This window comes from Pteronotus mesoamericanus, unplaced genomic scaffold, assembly GCF_021234165.1.
Source record: "Pteronotus mesoamericanus isolate MK-2021 breed Mesoamerican mustached bat unplaced genomic scaffold, CSHL_Meso_final contig_105, whole genome shotgun sequence".
NCBI lineage: Eukaryota > Metazoa > Chordata > Mammalia > Chiroptera > Mormoopidae > Pteronotus > Pteronotus mesoamericanus.
Window position 1 is genome coordinate 7528539 of NW_026555006.1, and position 17221 is coordinate 7545759.

Here is a 17221-nt window from a genome sequence, read left to right on the forward strand (position 1 = left end):
ACATGAGTGAATTGTAGATTTTGAATTGATAAAACATTCTTTTGTAATTCTAACACTAATGTAGACATAAATAGAATTATATTGTATTTTAGGGAAATCAGTCTTACTATATATACCTAGTTTTATTTAAGTTCAAATTGGTGTATTATTTAAGGTTTGTCTTATAGGGGAAAAGTCCTTTTAGCCTGAAAGAAGACTGAAAATTTTTCATTGTTTGACAAGGGCTGGCTTGAAATCTTTCCTTGCTCCCTATTCACCAAAAGCACAAAAACGGATGATGATATGAAGATAAATGTGTGTGGCTCTTTGTATTTTCATATTCTGTCTTTTCTAGTGCTCTCAACTGTACTACAGTTTAGACGTTAATATTCTCATTTTGTAGAAGAATCTGAAAATCAAACTTACTGACTTGTCTAAGTTTACATAGCCAGTGAGCGGTATGAACTACAGCTGGTAAGCTGTAATATAAGTACACCTGTGTACTTACTGTTCTGATTCTTCAGCACCTTTTCTTTCTTTTTTCCCCTTTGGTTTAAAAAGCTTGGGCTTCCAAATTTTTACTTTATTTTCATCTCTGAAGAGAAAAATATTTTTGATCAAGTAAATTAAGATTGAACTAAACCAGTTATGAAAACCATCAGTACTTCCTGAGCAGTTATGTTTTATAAAAAATTTAAAAGTCATCTAGAAGTGTATTTTGATAATCTATGACAAGGCCAGATAGTAAATATTTTAGGCTTTGGAAGGCATAACATCTCTATGGTAACCACTTAACTCTGCTCTTGTAACTGTATTTACAAAAACAAACGGCTGGCTATATTTAGCCCACAGACCATAAATTGCTGACTCTGATCTGTGATGATCCAAATTTGAAACCAGAAGCAAGAGATCAGCCTGCATATAATCACACTTTCTCTCCTTTCTGATCCTCAATTTATTTGCCTCTAGAACCTGAATAACAGTATTAACCTCCACCATGAGAAAAACTAATCCAACTAGTGATTGGCATTAGTAGAAAAGGGTTCAGGGAGGAGAGAGGGTATTATAGAAAGAACTAACACTTTTTGAGCCCCTGTGTGTCAAGTGGTATGCTTTCACATAGGTTAGCTGGTTTTTCACAGTAAACATCCTTTAAAGTAGTCATTCATAAAATTTTACAAAGGAGGAAATAGATAATTAGAGAACTATCACAGTCACAGAAACAGTGGCTTTGAACTCCCAGGTGCCTTTGAATCTGAAGTCTATGGTCTTTTACCACACCTGCTGCTTCAAAACGTTTTTGTTTTTTGGTATGACACATTACCAAAACATCCATCATTGTTATGGGCAAAACAGGACCTCACTCCATCAAGCATCTGTAGGTCCCTGGTGTCTGCACATCTGAACTCTTCATCTGGTAAATTATAACCACAGGATATATATCACAGTAAGTTTTGAGGTTTTCAGAGACAAGGTGTCACCATTCCCTTTAGATTATGACCACAATTGTCCAACAGTATGTCAAGGACTCCAGCATTTGACCGGCATTGAAAATGCAGCTTAGAGAAGTCTTTTAAGAGGCCTTCCAGGGCTTGTCAAGGGATCTCCAATCCCCGACTTTTTCTAAATCTGTTGGTTTTGGAGTCTATAACATGGAGCTCAGCAATTGCTGCTTTTCTAACTGTCCAATGGTCACTCATTTCATCTCCCCACTTTAGGTTCCCAGAAGATGGAATCCAACCGTGTATTCCAATGTGTCCAATGAGCTCTGCACAGTGCTAGGCACACAGTGAATGTTCAGTGGGAACCTGTGCATAGACTTGCTGGGAACGAGCTACAGCTTTGAGGGCAGGGAATGCGCAAGGTGAATGCCTACTTAAAAACGTATTTTCTTTACTGATTTTAAAGCAGTATATTCTGAGTATTTAAAAACTGGAAGCAGAAGTAGAAGAGACAAAATAAAACAAAACAAAACAAAATATAATCTGAGCTCTCCAGGACATCTGAGTTTCCTTCTAAATACTTCCAAGCCCTTTTAAAATGGAATTGAGATCATACTATACATAAATTTTTTCATTCTATTTCTGCAAGCATTTCTCCATGTTACTGAAAATATATATTTATATTTTTAACGTGCAAGTAGGGTTTATTGGTGATTCATTCTCAGGGAAGAGAACAGGCCTAGCTAAGCTGGGCAGTGGGAGAGTGAAAGCCATAGATCCAGGGCAAAGCAGAGTAAGGGCAGCCAAAGGCCGGGTGGCAAGTGCAGGGGTGGAAAGAGCAAGAGGTATTTAGCATATATTTTTATGTTTATGTTGAGTACTGTATTATAATATACTTATCAAAGTATTGGATATTTGGGTAGTTTTAAATATCTTATTTTTTATAAATAACCCTGAGGCTGGTATCTCTGCACACAATTTTTTTCATGTTTCCTTTTTTTTTTTTTTTTCCCCACTACAGTTAGGTAAAATTCCTGGGTTAAGTAAAGGGTCTGGGCATTTTAGATAACACATTGCCAAATTATTCTTTCAGAAAGATCATATCATACCAATTTATACCCATGCTGACCATGTGAACATTACAGTCAAGTCTTTGCCTCTTTGTCAACTTTTTCCTGCTTTTCTAGGGATCTGGTTAGAGAACATAATAAATTTGACAGGCCAAGGATTGCTACTGCCATGGCACAGATTAAGAAACTAAGGTTCAGAGAACGGAGGTGACATGCCACAGGCCCCACTGGTGCCAGGTTGTCGAAGCTGATCCAGTGTCCTTTTCAAGATCCCCCTCTTCCTTCTCTTGCTGACTTGCCAGGAGATATTCTAATGAACAGAAGGAAATGAAACATAAAGCAGAGGTCTGGATTATCTAGCGACAATGCAGTCCAGAGCAGGATGTGCTACCCCTCAATCTAAGACCCACCAAGACATGATGTGCAAACTAGCCAGGCTTCTAGAAACTCAAATACCATCTTCCCTCTCTCTTCTCATTCCGAATTTTGTCACTGCCCATCAGCATTCTATCTGCTACAAATGCCTTTAATAATTGGTGTCTATGAGGCCAAACAGAAGATTTACTCTCTCACATGAAAATCAGTCAGACTTTGACAGGGCTACGTGATTTGATAAATATCATTTGTTCATGAAACATTCCTCATGTGCCTACTGTGTCTTACATGCTATATTAGGAGCTGGATGATGGAGATAAAGAAGATATGATTTCTGCCAGAGGAATTCACAATTTAATAAAATTCACTTAAGTTCTCTGAAGTAACTTCTCCTTCATTTCATTCACCACCCTACAGCACATTTTGATCATCTTTCATCTGAGTGATTGTAATGATATTCTAACATGTTCCACTTCCAACTTTCTCCGTTCTGTGAAAAGGTTGGATTGCTCTTCTTGAAGTGTAGCTCTGATTACATTGTTCCTTTGCTCAGAGTTCTGGACTTCCTCATCTGGCAGTAGAGGACAGAAGAATATTCTGAAAGGGCCCTCCAAATTCAAAACTATTAGATCCTGGGTAAAAGTTTTTTGTTTCATTTTATCTTAATAAATTGCTATACTTTACACATAGAGTAAGTACTATGCATAGTATCCTAATAGTCCCTATCAAATCAGCTGAAACCAGACAGAGCACTAAGCACTATGCAAGCACAAAAGACAAGTGTGTATTGAGGAAAGTGTTAGTGTCAGCACTACAGTATTTCAGAATATTGAAATTTAGGTCAAGGACAAGAAGAAGATAAGACAGATTGCCATACTGGGTTTTTTAAGAAGCTAAATTCAGCTCTGTGCTTTATATATTAGAGACAGACAGTAAATGCAAATATGGGGAACAGAAAAAGGATTAAAATGTATACTAGGGAAATATTAACTAAAAGATCAGTAGGTATATAATATCAGGAAAATTACACATTAAGGCAATGAGAATCACTAGGATACAGAGCATAGTGTAGTATAGTGGTAAAGAGGAAGAACTGAGCCACCAATGCTTGGGTTTGAATCCTTGGTCTAACACTAGCTGTGTGAGCTTGGGCAAGTAACAACTTCTGTGCCTCACTCTCTCTTCTATAAAATCTGTATAATAACAGTCTTTACCTCACAGGATTGATATGATATTGAATGAGTTAATACATATTAAATATATGAAACAGTGACTGACCCACTGTAAGAGCTATAGAACTACTTTTGTTAATTGTATTAACAAAAGGGTGTATTAGGGATAGAGGCAGATACAACATAATAAACATTCAGTTCACTAGAATATATTTTAAATTTTTTATATAACCAATAGAATATATAAAGTAACAAATGATAGAACTTTTGGAAGAAACTGACAAATCTATCGTGTTTGTGTGAGATTTCAACTTCTTTCAAATGTTGATGGATCAAGTATCTACAAAGTCAAATCTATGATTTTAATAGAATTAACACATGCTTGATTTAAAGGCCATAAATTGATCTTTGTATCAAAAATTTAGACAAAGAGAAGTTATATTTCTAAAGTGCACATAGAACACTTATAAAAATTGACTATACAAGAGGCATAAATGTCTCAGAACATGTTAAGATACAAATAGCAACTATTTTCTCAGACCACGGTGCACTTAAGCTAGAAATGACACTGAAATGGAATAAAGAGCCTGGAAATAGATCTTCATATACTGGAAACTGGTATGACAAAGGTGGCACTGTAGATCAGTGGGGGAAATAGGGACCACTCAGTCATGCTAGGATATTTATTCACATGGGAGAAAATTTAATTAGGTCTCTACTTCCCTATACATAGGAAAATCCATTACAGACCTATAAGTGTAAAAGACAAAACTAACAGGTTTAGGAGAAAATATGGGAGGCCATTATGTGATCTTGGGATAAAGAATCCTTTAAAAGATAAAGCAACAATCAAAAAGAATAAATTGATAAATTCAGATACATTAAAATTAAGAATTTCTGTTTATCAGAAGCAACAAACTTTCCCAAACACCTGTTTCTGTTTACACAGTTCTCCACCATTTGTCAAAATGTTACCTAACTTTTCTGTTTCAACTTGGCACAAAAATTTTCCTGACCCCTTAAACAATGGAAATGGCTACCTAGTCTGAATTTCTGGATTATTTTGCTCAAAAAAATTTTTTAAGCAGGTTCCTGGTTAACTGAATTAACAAACCATGTTTTGGTATAAAGTCATATGGTACAGATTGAAAGCCACCATCCCTACCTCAGGGAGTTTCCATTTAGAGGAAGAGAAAAGAAAGAAGACCACAATGATCATGAGAAAAATGTCCTGATAAAAAAGGGGTATCTAACCCAAATATATATAAGGTCAGAGAGGGCTTCCTGGGAAAAGCAAAATCTGAATTCAGTTGTACATAATGAGGGATAAAATAGCTAACTGGGCAAAAACCACGGCAAAGTGTTACAGGCAGACCCAGTCGTCTTTTCTTAAATTCTCACCTCTCAGAGGTCTCGACTATCTCCTCTAAAATGACTATTGGTCTTCTCCAGACACAAACACCTTATGTACACTCTCTTTCACAATATCCAAACAATCAAATTCCAGTGTGAAATTATAGATTTATTTTTTATTTATTTTTCTCCAATCAGACAGGAATAGTAATTATATCTGTTTTCACTGCTTTATAGCCAACACCTAGCACAGTACCTGGAACATAGTGCATGTTCATTAAATATTTGTTGAATGAATTGATGAAGTTGAAACAAATGTGAAGCTTTAAAAATTCTGGATAGCTCATTGAGTTTAAGGAACTCCAAGTAGTATAGTAGGGTTGAAACACTGACATGGTGGGTGAGTGGGAAATACAGGTGGGGCTGAAAGTTTGTCAGGGACTGAGTCATCAATGAATTTTATATCTTCCTAAATAGTTTGGATTTCATTCTGAGTGAGACTGGCAACCACTAAACATTTTTCAATGGATGGATGATTAGTTTTGTGACATGATCACATTTGCACTTCAGAAAGTCTGAGGAATAAACTGAAGTGGAGGTGAGATGCTTTCAGAAAGTTGTTGCAATAATCCTGCTGAGAAACAATGAGGGCCTGCCTTGTGGCTGTGCAGTGGGGATGGAGAAGTGGGAGTGTCCTGAGAATTATTTGAACAGCAGAAGGTGCAGGGCAGGAGAGGCGGCGCCAAGGACAGTGCATAGGGTTTTGGTTTGGACAACAGTGTGTTTAATTGAAACAGTCACCAACCTAGAAATTAGAAGAAAGAGGCCATATTTGGATAATGAGGGTTAAGGTTATGAGTTACTATGGAATTCTGAGTTTCAAATAGAGTTAGTTGGCAGGCTAATTAGGGTGGAGAAGAGAAATCCAACCTCAAAATGTAAATTTTTATATCATTGCCATAATGATAAGTATTAAAGCCTTAGACATGGATGAGGGCATTCAAGAAAACATAATAGAAGAATAGCAGAGAACTGAAATAGGAAAGCTGAGGAACATAATTTTGAAAGAGTTGCATGGTAGAATTAGAACTCTCACAATATATACACAAAACAAAAAACAGAAGGAGTGACAACTAGAGGTGAGGAAAAAGCAATGATGATAATATGGAAACTTGGGGAAAAGTCAGTATTTTTTTTAAAGGATGGCATAGTCAACAGTTTAAGCTCTATAGTGAAGCCAAGAAAGCTAAGGACTTAGAGGCAAGTACTGGACTTAAAGAGAAGTTATTAGTGACCTTACGAAAAATGAGTTCACTGGAATGATAGAACAGAAGTTCAAATTCAGAGAGCTTGGGAAGATGAGCAGGCCTTTATTTTCAGCCATTAAATGGAGAGGGAAAAGACAGATAAGTAGCTAGAGAGGAGGAATTGAGTTTTGGGGTGTTTTTCTACTTGATAGATTATAGCTATTTAGTCTTTCAGAACAGAGGTTTTGTCAGGAAGTGTTTGCTGTCTTCCATGTTGCCTTGTCCATAGGAGATTATTAAATAAGTGTTTGTTGTAATGAAATAATAAGTTTCAAGTCTCAAGATTCAAATATAAGAAACAGATTCTAGAGGTCCAGTGACTTTTGAATCACCTACCACTGTTAGATCATCTATGTTATTTATTGTTTCCCCTTCTTCATGGTGGGAATATAACAAGTTGACATCTCACTCAGTATCCAAGCATCTGAAGGTGGCCCTCTGACCACATTTGACAAAACACAAGGAAATGAGTTTTAAAAGGGATGGAAAAAAAAGGTAAATTACTTACTTTGACACTTTCTCATTTATGTTCACATCATCGTGGATAATAACTTCCTGAGACCTAAGTTCTAGAGTCAAGATGGGATCAAAATAGTCCATTATGAGGTGGTTTATATAATCCCTGGCTCCTCAAATTGCACACAATTACCTAATTGTCCAGGTGCATCCTGAAGCCTATTTTATCAAAATCTGATCATAGGATAAAGATAGGCTGAAAGGATCAAAGAAGGAAAAGGTTCTCATTTGGGAGGAAATTCAACTGTGGAATGTCCAAATATCCCAAACATACTCACACAAACACACATATGTTTATAGCAATTTGATTTCCAGAAATTTGAGTTGCTGAAAGGATCAGTTTTAACTAGGTTTCTGTTGTCCTAGACCTGGACAAAGATGTTATACTGCTAGAATAATAAGGAGCTTTTTCTTAATTCCTAGGAGAAAAAAACACTTTAATAGAATACTGATGTTTATTTTTTCAATGATTTTTATTTCAAATTATTGGCAACTGCTCCTTTATAATAATTTTGCATAAAATTGAGCCTGACTTAGTACATAATCATAATTAAACATGTTCATTTTAGGATATTCACATTCCTTGGTGTTCTACATAGAAATTCATAATGCTCAAGTGATTCATCACCTGAATGAGTTTAAGACCTTCTGGTCTAATTATTCATAATTCATATTCAATTCATAAATTTGAAGGTGGTACAATGCATGCCTATTCTAAGTTGGCTTTACTTTTACAGCATAGACCAAAGATATTTGGGGAGACCTGCAGTTTTATGAGGTTTATATAACCTTCATTTATTATTTAATTCAGCAAACTCATATTTGTGGAATGTATTATGTGTTTGAATTGCCGAGTCAGAGTGAAATTGAAGTAGCCACCATGGCTAGACAAAACCAAACAACAGAAGATATGACCCCCTTTTATTGACAGATTCAATTTACTGAACACGTGTTGAGAGCATACTATGTGTCAGGCACTGTGCTAATTTGTACACTACTGTTTTTATTAGCAAAGCAAACAATACTGCAATGACCCATCCTTGATTCATTTAGTATGTGTACTACAATGTAATCATGCTCAACTTCTTACATCTTAATTAGGGAGATATGGCTAGCAAATCCTTCAAGAGGTTGTGTGGTACAATTCAAATGCATGAGCTTTGTAATCAGAGAGACCTGAGTACAAATCCCAGATCACTGAAGTAGGGATGTGGGTCCTGGAGCCTCACTGAAAGAGATGATAATATCTTTTTTTTTTCTGGGAGTTTAAGAAGCCTGGTATATTGTAGGCACTTAAGAAATGTTACTCATCTTCCCCAAAATCACTACTACTCTTGTGTAAAATTTGTTCTTTGATTTTGATGTGTTAATTTTCTATTACATGTGGAATGCAGGAAGAATGATTTTTTCTCCTTCCCTGCCCCTGAATACGCCAATGTAGTTTTTGCGCCAGCAATAAGCAAATGTCACTTACCTAAATCAGGCAGCGAAATGGAAAATGCACTGTTGATTGACAAAAGACACAAAAGGCTTAGGAAAGAAATAACCCATGTTCAGAATAACAGATTGATGACTAGGTTTCTTGATACAGTTGCTTCTAGTCAAAGATGTGAAGCATAACTTTCCTGCATCTTTGTTCTGCCTCCCCCCTTTAAATGAGCTTATTTCTCCCAAGTGACCACTTATACACCCTTTTCTAACCAGACAACCTCAGGCTACCCCACAGCCCTGCCCTTCTCCATCCACAGGATTCTATTTCTGCGCTCTAACCTTCCAAGATGTCAATCAGACACACACAATGCAGTATAAGTATGGTAAGAGTGAACAACCCTCTGGAGACATTGGACTCTGCCTATCTATATGCAGAAGCCAAAGGGATGAGGGGAGAATTCCAGGCCAGGTACAACTAGAAGATAGTCATTTGCTAAGGGGAGAGGACATTTGGCTCACGTAGATTGTTTGGTTCTCCTTAAATCTCACAGTTAAGATCACATGGTAGGAAATATGTTGTAGTAGAAAAAAATTCCCATGTATTTTAAAGCAATTAAGTTCAGTCCTATAGGTATTTTGGGGACGCCTATCATGGGCCAGGCCCCTGAGCTCGGTATATTACATGATTAGACATAGTTTCTGTCCTGGGATTTAGTGAAGGAGACCAAATTAAATAAATATAACACTTTGTGGGGGAAGAAAAAGCATAATAATGTCCAAAGAAACAGGACTTTTGGGTAAATCAACTAACTTTTATGTAAACCTCAGTTTCTTCATTTCTAAAATGAATCCCATCACCTTAGCGAGTCACTTTCATCTCAGATGAGCATACCTAAGGGAATGTGCCTGGGATATGGCTGATGCACAGCGCCTCCTGCTGGAGATTCTATGAGACCAAGATGGATGCTCTCAGCATTGTGATATGCAGGATGCAGAAGTCAGTGAGCATTCTCATCTGTATCCAGTTTATAAGGGACTGTAGGTGTCATGTTAATAATTTTTGTCAATAGCATCTAACCAGCTAAGGCCAGGCTGGATCTGCTGTGAGGTCTCACTGACCACTGGAGCTACACGTCCTCTTGTTCCATGGCCAGGACTACAATTTATAAACCCTATAGTCTGTTGAATCTGTTGGTCAATCTATATCCAACAGACAATTAGACTTAAAGCTGCATAACTTTGAAGTTTTAAAATTGAAAAGAACTTCAAGGTAGAATAACATAATTCCATGTCAGTATATGTAATGATCTTGGGTAAATTATTTTACCATCTCCTGCCCTCATAGACTACAGATCTGTATGTCTATCTCTATACCTGTATCTACAGATTAGGGAGAGAAGTGCCTCCAAAGACTACCCAGGCTCCTTTCACTGTATGCAACAGGAAACAGGCCATATGGGTGCAAAAGAGAAGTGAATTGCCCACAGTTACATACTGAATAAATATAAAAGCTGAAACCACAATCCAGACTTTAGGCCTCCATCTCTTGTTATTACCAGTGGAAATATAACCTCCCAAACATTGGTAATTAGCTGAGCTGATCTTGGAGGGTCCTTTCCAGGTCTAAGACTTTGAGTTACACGGACCATTCAGCTGAAAAGTTCATTTTCCCTCTCCACACATTGCCTTTCTCAAGTGAGGCAAATTAGAATACAAAGTATAGACAAATTAAAATCACTGGAGCTTGTTGGAATAAGAAAGCATAAAAGGGTGTAATTAATAACATAATGGTTAGTGATAACAGGAATATATGCCAAGGATGATAATGTCAGTTTCCTTTCTGGACTTTGCTGAAGACTTTCCCTCTACCCTAGTTTACAACCTTTTCTCATCAATCTTTTCAAAAGGGACTTTGTCATTTTTGTCATTAGCATTTGTGGGTGTGGCTCACTCAAAGATTGGCAAGAAGGAGGTAGGTGATAGCCAGGGCCTTTGGCTTTCCTTTCTGATATTCCTTCACTGTGTCTGAGAACAGGATGGAGACCATCAAACTGTGTAACTACCAGGCCAGCAACGCTAATCCTCTCCTGGAAAGACAAATAAAAAGGGACTTTTTACCTTACATTTTCTTTCAACTTGGTCTTCTTCATCTTAAATTTATCCTTTTCTTTCTTGAAGAATCTCTGCAGTCTCTTAAGTGCTTTTCCATCTAAACTAAGAGGAATCAGAGGATATAAACACAGCATTTGAGAGAGTGCTAGAAATGGAAGGCTGGTGTAGTCAAAAGGATCAGAGGCTTTGGTTTCATTTCTAAAACACTCCACTGGGGGAAGAGCAGGAAAATACCTTATCAACATTTCTCTGTTCTTTGTTTTGGTGCCAACATGAAGTAGCACAAACCAGTCAGCCATGAAAGGTGTTCTTATAAATCAGTACAAGCCTTCATTTATAATAAATGGTCTTTATTTTGCAGTTTATGGAGCCCACGCCTTTCTTTTAGAGAACATGACTCACAGAAGCAGAGTTTACAAATGATACTAGAAATAAATTACAGGAATTCCTGGCTCCTAAAATTCATGTCACTGATTTTTAATTTTCTGAATGATATAATGCAACAGTGGCGGTGCACTGACTGCCCAGTTGATGAATAAGATTTTTCCAAATATAATCTTGGGTTTGGGGCAGGGACAGGGAGAGGGAATGATACATCCACATCATCCCACCCAGCATTGATCCCTTCTTTTTCTTTCAACGCTTAAACTAGCTTTTGACCATTGCTGTTTTCCTTTCCACAACATGCCTGAATCACTAAACTAGACAAATAATGCTCACTCGAATAAATATTATTCTTGACAACCATTAATTTCTCCCTGGAAAAGTACTATAGAATTGAAGCAAGTTTTATTGACATTTACTTCTTTCTCACTTATTTTCTAATGCAATATTTGAGTTCTTTACTCTGAGAGATGGACATTTTCTCAAAAGAAAAAGCAAGGTAATTTGAAATTTATGCCATGTGATTGTACACAATCACAAGTATTCTATTGACCACAATGTAGTATTACAATAGCTTACCTGCATTCTCTATGCAAACCCTCCCTAAAGAAGGTGGGGGTAGGGAAGGGAGTCTTAAACCAATTTTCCTAGACTGACAGGAAATATCGTAGCCAGGAAGCCAAGAAAGAGAAACTCACTCTGTTTTGGTGGAGTTGCTCTTTGTTTTGTATACATCTTCATACATTTCTTTATTATTTTCTTCTGAAATTAAAAAAAAATTATTCATTATATTGACAGTAGTTCTGATTCATGTTTAACAAAAAGTTATTGGATATCTGCTAGGTGCGAGTGTATTTTGACCTTGCTTCTGTTAAATAGTTTTTGTTGAAATGTACATATTTTTACTATAAGCACATGGTAAAAATAATTAAACCTCTATAAAAGTAGTATATGCAAATGAAAATTAATATTTGCTTCTGCCCCTGGGTCCAAGTGTGATTTAGTCAATGAAAGTTGATTTATCAGCAGATTACATCCTTCCACCCTCTCCTTTTGCATGTTTAATATATAGCAATCAGAGTCTACTAAACATCAGACATTGTGTTGACTTCTGGGGAAATAATGGAGAACAAATACATCTTGAATAATCTTTCCCTTCATAGTCTGGCTTTAGCATAACTCGATGCATGAGCTTAATGCACACAGATACATTTTGAGTCACCCCTCACCAAGAGGGTTTTCATGTCCAGAACTTGACTTACACACAGTGAATTTAGGAGAGTCGCTTAACTTTTCTGTGCCTCAGTTTCCATTTTAAAATGAGAATACCGTGTTTAATGATCTCTAAGATGGTTTCTCTACCTAAAATTCGGACATTTTTAAGAACAAAAGTAAAGAAAGTAGCATTTGATTATCCCTCCTCCATTATTTTTTTCATTCATTCGTTCATTTAACACATTTTAAAAATATATTACATGTACCTTACATTATGCAAGGGGCTAAGGAAAATGGTAAGCATAAAGAAGAGAACCATCTAAGAGGGAAGACATTAATCAAAGAATCACATAAATATAAAATTGCTACTGACAAGTGCTATGAAAAAGAGAGCACTATTACTCTGAGACTGTACATTCCCTGGAATAATGATTGAGCTGAGATCAGAAGAAAGGTTAAAAGTCACTTAGGCAAAGGGGTACAGGGAATAAAAGAAAATACCAGAAAGAGGGAGCACCATATGCAAACACCCTGCAGTGGGAGCTTGGTGGGCACCTGGCAAGTTGGAGGAGCTGAAAAGTCGGCTCCCTCTCAAAGGTGAAGATGGAGTACAGCGTGAGAGGACAGGCTGCAGAGGCAGACAGAGGCGGACCTCTCAGGGCCTTCAGACCGTGCGAGGTCAGTGGTAAAAGTACTGGGAAGCCATGTAAGTGTTTTAAGTAAAACCATTCCTGTAATCAGACTTCCATTGTGCGTAGATCAGGAAGGAAGCAATTTCACAGCAAAGCTGCTTTTTCGCCCCAAGAGTCCCATTATCAGCATTTCCACCATCACAATTCTAAATGCATTTACTAACACATACCTCAGACTGCTTCCCTTAGCATACCATCACCCCACCCCATTGGTATCATTAAAAATATGTATAAATAAATGACAATTTATCATTAATCAGCCACAGCTGCAGTACCTACTGGCCGTTTCAGAAATGTCTTCCTGTACTTACCACTATCTGATGCAAATGAGTTCAAGAAGTCTGACTTTGATCTGCGGGGAGAAAAGAAACGAAGACCATTAATCAGTCCCACTGTACCTTTAAAGTCTCACCCCACTGCTAAGGGGTTGGAATGAACTTACTTCTTTCTCCCAGGGTACTCAACATCATCATAGGTTTCTTCTGAGATGGAACTGGGCTTAAAGGCCCTTTGGCCTGGTGTTCCTTTAGTCACCTCCAAGGCCTCCACATACCCACCTGTAAGGAAAGCAAAGAAACCCTCTGAAGGTAAAGCACTATCACGAATGTATTCACACACACCATGGCAACAGAGGCAAGAATAGGAAAAGGCAGGTTACTTAGCTGAAACTGGTTCATAATCTTGGTTTGTATGATCCTTTGGCAAACCACATCCTTTTGCAGAGGCTCAGTTTTGATTCTCAGAAGCTGGGATAATGATGCATAACACCTACTCTTACAAGATTCTTGTGGCAAGAATTTATGCATTTTTGTGAAAGGGGCTGGTTACCTAGTGAGCCAACAACTCCTCCCTCTTTAGTGGTTTTTCCTCCAACCCTGACCTCAAATGCTGAAGTCCTCTAGGGCACAGCCCTGGGACTTCTCTCTCTACCTAGATGACCTTACCCATTGCTGTCCTTTTTTTTTTCCTTAAGTAAAATTTATTGGACAGGTTGATTGAATACATGTCAACATTTAATATTCATTAATATTCGAATCTGCCAGGTGATGGTTTGCCGGTTGGAAAATGTTTTGGGGTTGTTTGCACAAGTAGCTAGGCTGTGAAATGCAGGTACTGGTTTATTTCACAGAGCTGTAATTTTGTCATAACCATAAAACTGTCACCTTTTTATCTGTTGGCATAATAAATAGTAAGATTATAGGTGTATCATAACCATTTTAAGACACGAACTGTTAATCAGGAATAAGTAGTAATATAACTGCAAAATAAACAATAAGCAAACTGAGTTGTGTCTATTAATTAAATGAACAAAGGAACAGGATTTTTCCTTCTAACATGAAGTCAGTTAGCATTTAAGCCCTAAACTGAGTGTAGGTCAGCTCCCAGAGGCGTGAGGTCCTGCTTTTTCTTAAGGAGTTATCAGTAAATTTCTCCAACACAAAACAAAAATGCTGAACACAAAGTCGCTTAATTCTTAGTATGGGACAATTTTGTTTTTCTTTCTTAATCCTTCCTTTTGGCAAAGACAAATGTAAAAGTTTATGATTTCATTTTAAAAACACAGACAACTCCCAAATTGACAGCTCTCACTTAAACATCTCTGATGAAGTCTGGCTACTCCATCAGCTTTTGCACCATTTCCACTTGCTTGTCTAAACACATTGTGTTCCAAACCAAACTCATGATTTCTCTCTGCAAATTTACTCTGCCTGAAATCTGCCCCAACTCAATAAAAAGTGGCAATTCCATCCTTTCCGTTGCTCAGGTCCAAAACATCCTTGCCTCCTTTCTCTCTCCTATCCTTCCACCAATCCACAGCTCTACTTTTACGTTATATCCTGAATCCAAACACACCTCACCAACCCCCCTATGGCACCCTCCTCCAAGCTACCATCATCTCTCCACTAAATTATTGCACCAAACCCCTAACAGGTGCCCTGATTTATCCTACATTCTATTTTTAAAACAGCAGCCATTATGATTCTTTAAAATACAAGTAAGATTGTCCCATTCTTGTGCTCAAAAACTTTCATTGGATTTTCAAATCTCACTTAGAGTAAATGCCAAAGTTCTTGCAATGGTCTAAAAATGCCCCTACACTGTCCGCCCCTTGTCGTCTCTCCCTCAGTTGCCCTGCTTTCCTCACACTGGCTTCCTTGCTATTCCACCAACACAGCAGGTAGGTTTCTGCCTCAGGGCACTTTGCTTCTTTTCCCTTCTTGCCAGAACACTGTTACCCTAGATACACAGATGGCTCACTTCCTCATCTACTTAAGGTCTTTGAGGCCATCCACCAGCACTTTAAAACTGCAACTTCTAATACCTTCACCAGCCTCCCTAATCCTCTTGCCTTGTTTTATTTTCTTCCCCATCACATTACTACCATTCCACAGTGGTGATTTTACTCTTCATACATTTATTATCTGTCTCTTCTGATCAGAATGTAACTTCCATGAAGACAGGAATTTTTGTCTGTCTCGTGCACTGTTCTACCCCCAGCACCTAGAACAGTGCTGGCATGTAAAAGGTACTCAAATACTGTTTTTAATATTGAATGACTTGGACACATATATCTTTTAACAAGAGAGTTTTATGTATTATATTTATAATGTTTCTGATACTTTACAGTTTATACCTACTATCTCATTACATAACTTTTATTTGTTCTGTTTTTCTCCTTCATCTTCCTCTTTCTTGATTCACAGAAATTTCGCCTCATCTCGTTCTGTTCTGTTCTTTTTTGTTTGTTTGTTTGTTTGGAAGGTATGTATGCTATGCCTATCTTTTAATAGTTATCCTACTATGTTTTAAAATTTAATTAAAATATAATATACAGGAAAGGGCACAAATCATAAGCTCAACAAACTTTCCCAAGCTGAATATATTCATGGACTCAGCACAGAGATTAAAAAAAACATGACAATGCTGGTGTCCCAGAGCACCCGCTTTTGCTCCCTTCTAGTCACTGTTCTCTCCCACAAAGGAACCACTCCTTAGTTTCTAATACCAGAGGTGAATGCTGCATATTTAACATGTTAGTGGAATCATTTAGAATGTCCTCTTTGGTGTTGCCTTTCATTCAATATTATGTTTGCAGAATTCCATATTGTTGGGTATAGTTGTAATTTTGTCATTCTTATAATTAATGTGTGAATATACTATAATTTATTTCCCCATTCTAATTTTGATGGATATTGGGACAGTTTCCAGTTTGCTATTATAAAAAATTTCTTCCATAAACAAGCCGTATATGTCTTGGTAGACTGAAGTATGCACTTCTATCGGGTATGAGAATAGGCATGGAATTCCTAAATCATAGTATATGCACATGTTGGGCTTTAATAGACGCTGCTCAATAGTTTTCCCTCGTGATTATCCCAGTGGACGATCCCAGCAGTGTAGAAGAGTTCAAGTTATTCCACAACTTTACTAACACTTGATACATGTAGCCTTTTTTTAATTTTATTTTAGCCATTTCGGTAGCCATGCGGTGTTACTGCGCTGTGGGTTTCATTTGCATTTCCCTGAGACTTGTGCGGTTTTATATAGCATGTTTGCCTTTTGGATAACCTCTTTGGTGAAGTGTCCATTCAACTATTTTCCCAATTTCTCTAAATTTACTTTTTTCTGAATAATTTCTATTTTATATGTTCTAAATATAGGATGTTTATAGAAATATAAAATATTTCCATTTCATATTTTCTGGATATAAGGGTGTTTATAGAACTCATATATATATATTTCATATATGAGTCCTTTGATTTAGTCCTCTGTCCTAAATCAAATACCTTTTACTCTGAACATGACTTTCATTCTTTGATTGGTATTTTTGATGAATATATTCTAGCTATTCTAACTCTTTCAAGACTACAGTGAATTAATATTGTTACTGTCAATTGAAAACCTTAGAAGGCTTCAACTTTGATCACTTTCCCAATGTATGTGCTATTAGTGTCAATATTTTAGTCCCCTTTCCCCTAATTTGACACTAATACTGTTTTATTTGGTTGGTATGTTTTTGTTCAGCTTACTTTCTTGCATCCAGAATTCTCTCTGTGGGATTATTTTCCTTCTGCCTGAGTACATGCTTTAGAATTTCATTTAGAAAGTTTTATCTGGCCATTAAAATATTTCAATTTTTGTCGCAAATATTTTATTTTTTTCCTTTATTCT

General features: G+C 37.0%; 1 protein-coding gene across 1 annotated transcript in view; it reads right to left on the bottom strand.

Moving 5' to 3' along the window:
- FYB2 (FYN binding protein 2) overlaps positions 1–17221 on the bottom strand; it is a 67679-nt gene that overhangs the window by 6540 nt on the left and 43918 nt on the right. Inside the window, 7 exon segments of the mRNA XM_054573736.1 lie at positions 488–574; positions 7207–7267; positions 8689–8717; positions 10764–10859; positions 11840–11900; positions 13360–13400; positions 13491–13605. Coding sequence (XP_054429711.1) covers positions 488–574; positions 7207–7267; positions 8689–8717; positions 10764–10859; positions 11840–11900; positions 13360–13400; positions 13491–13605 — 490 coding nt within the window.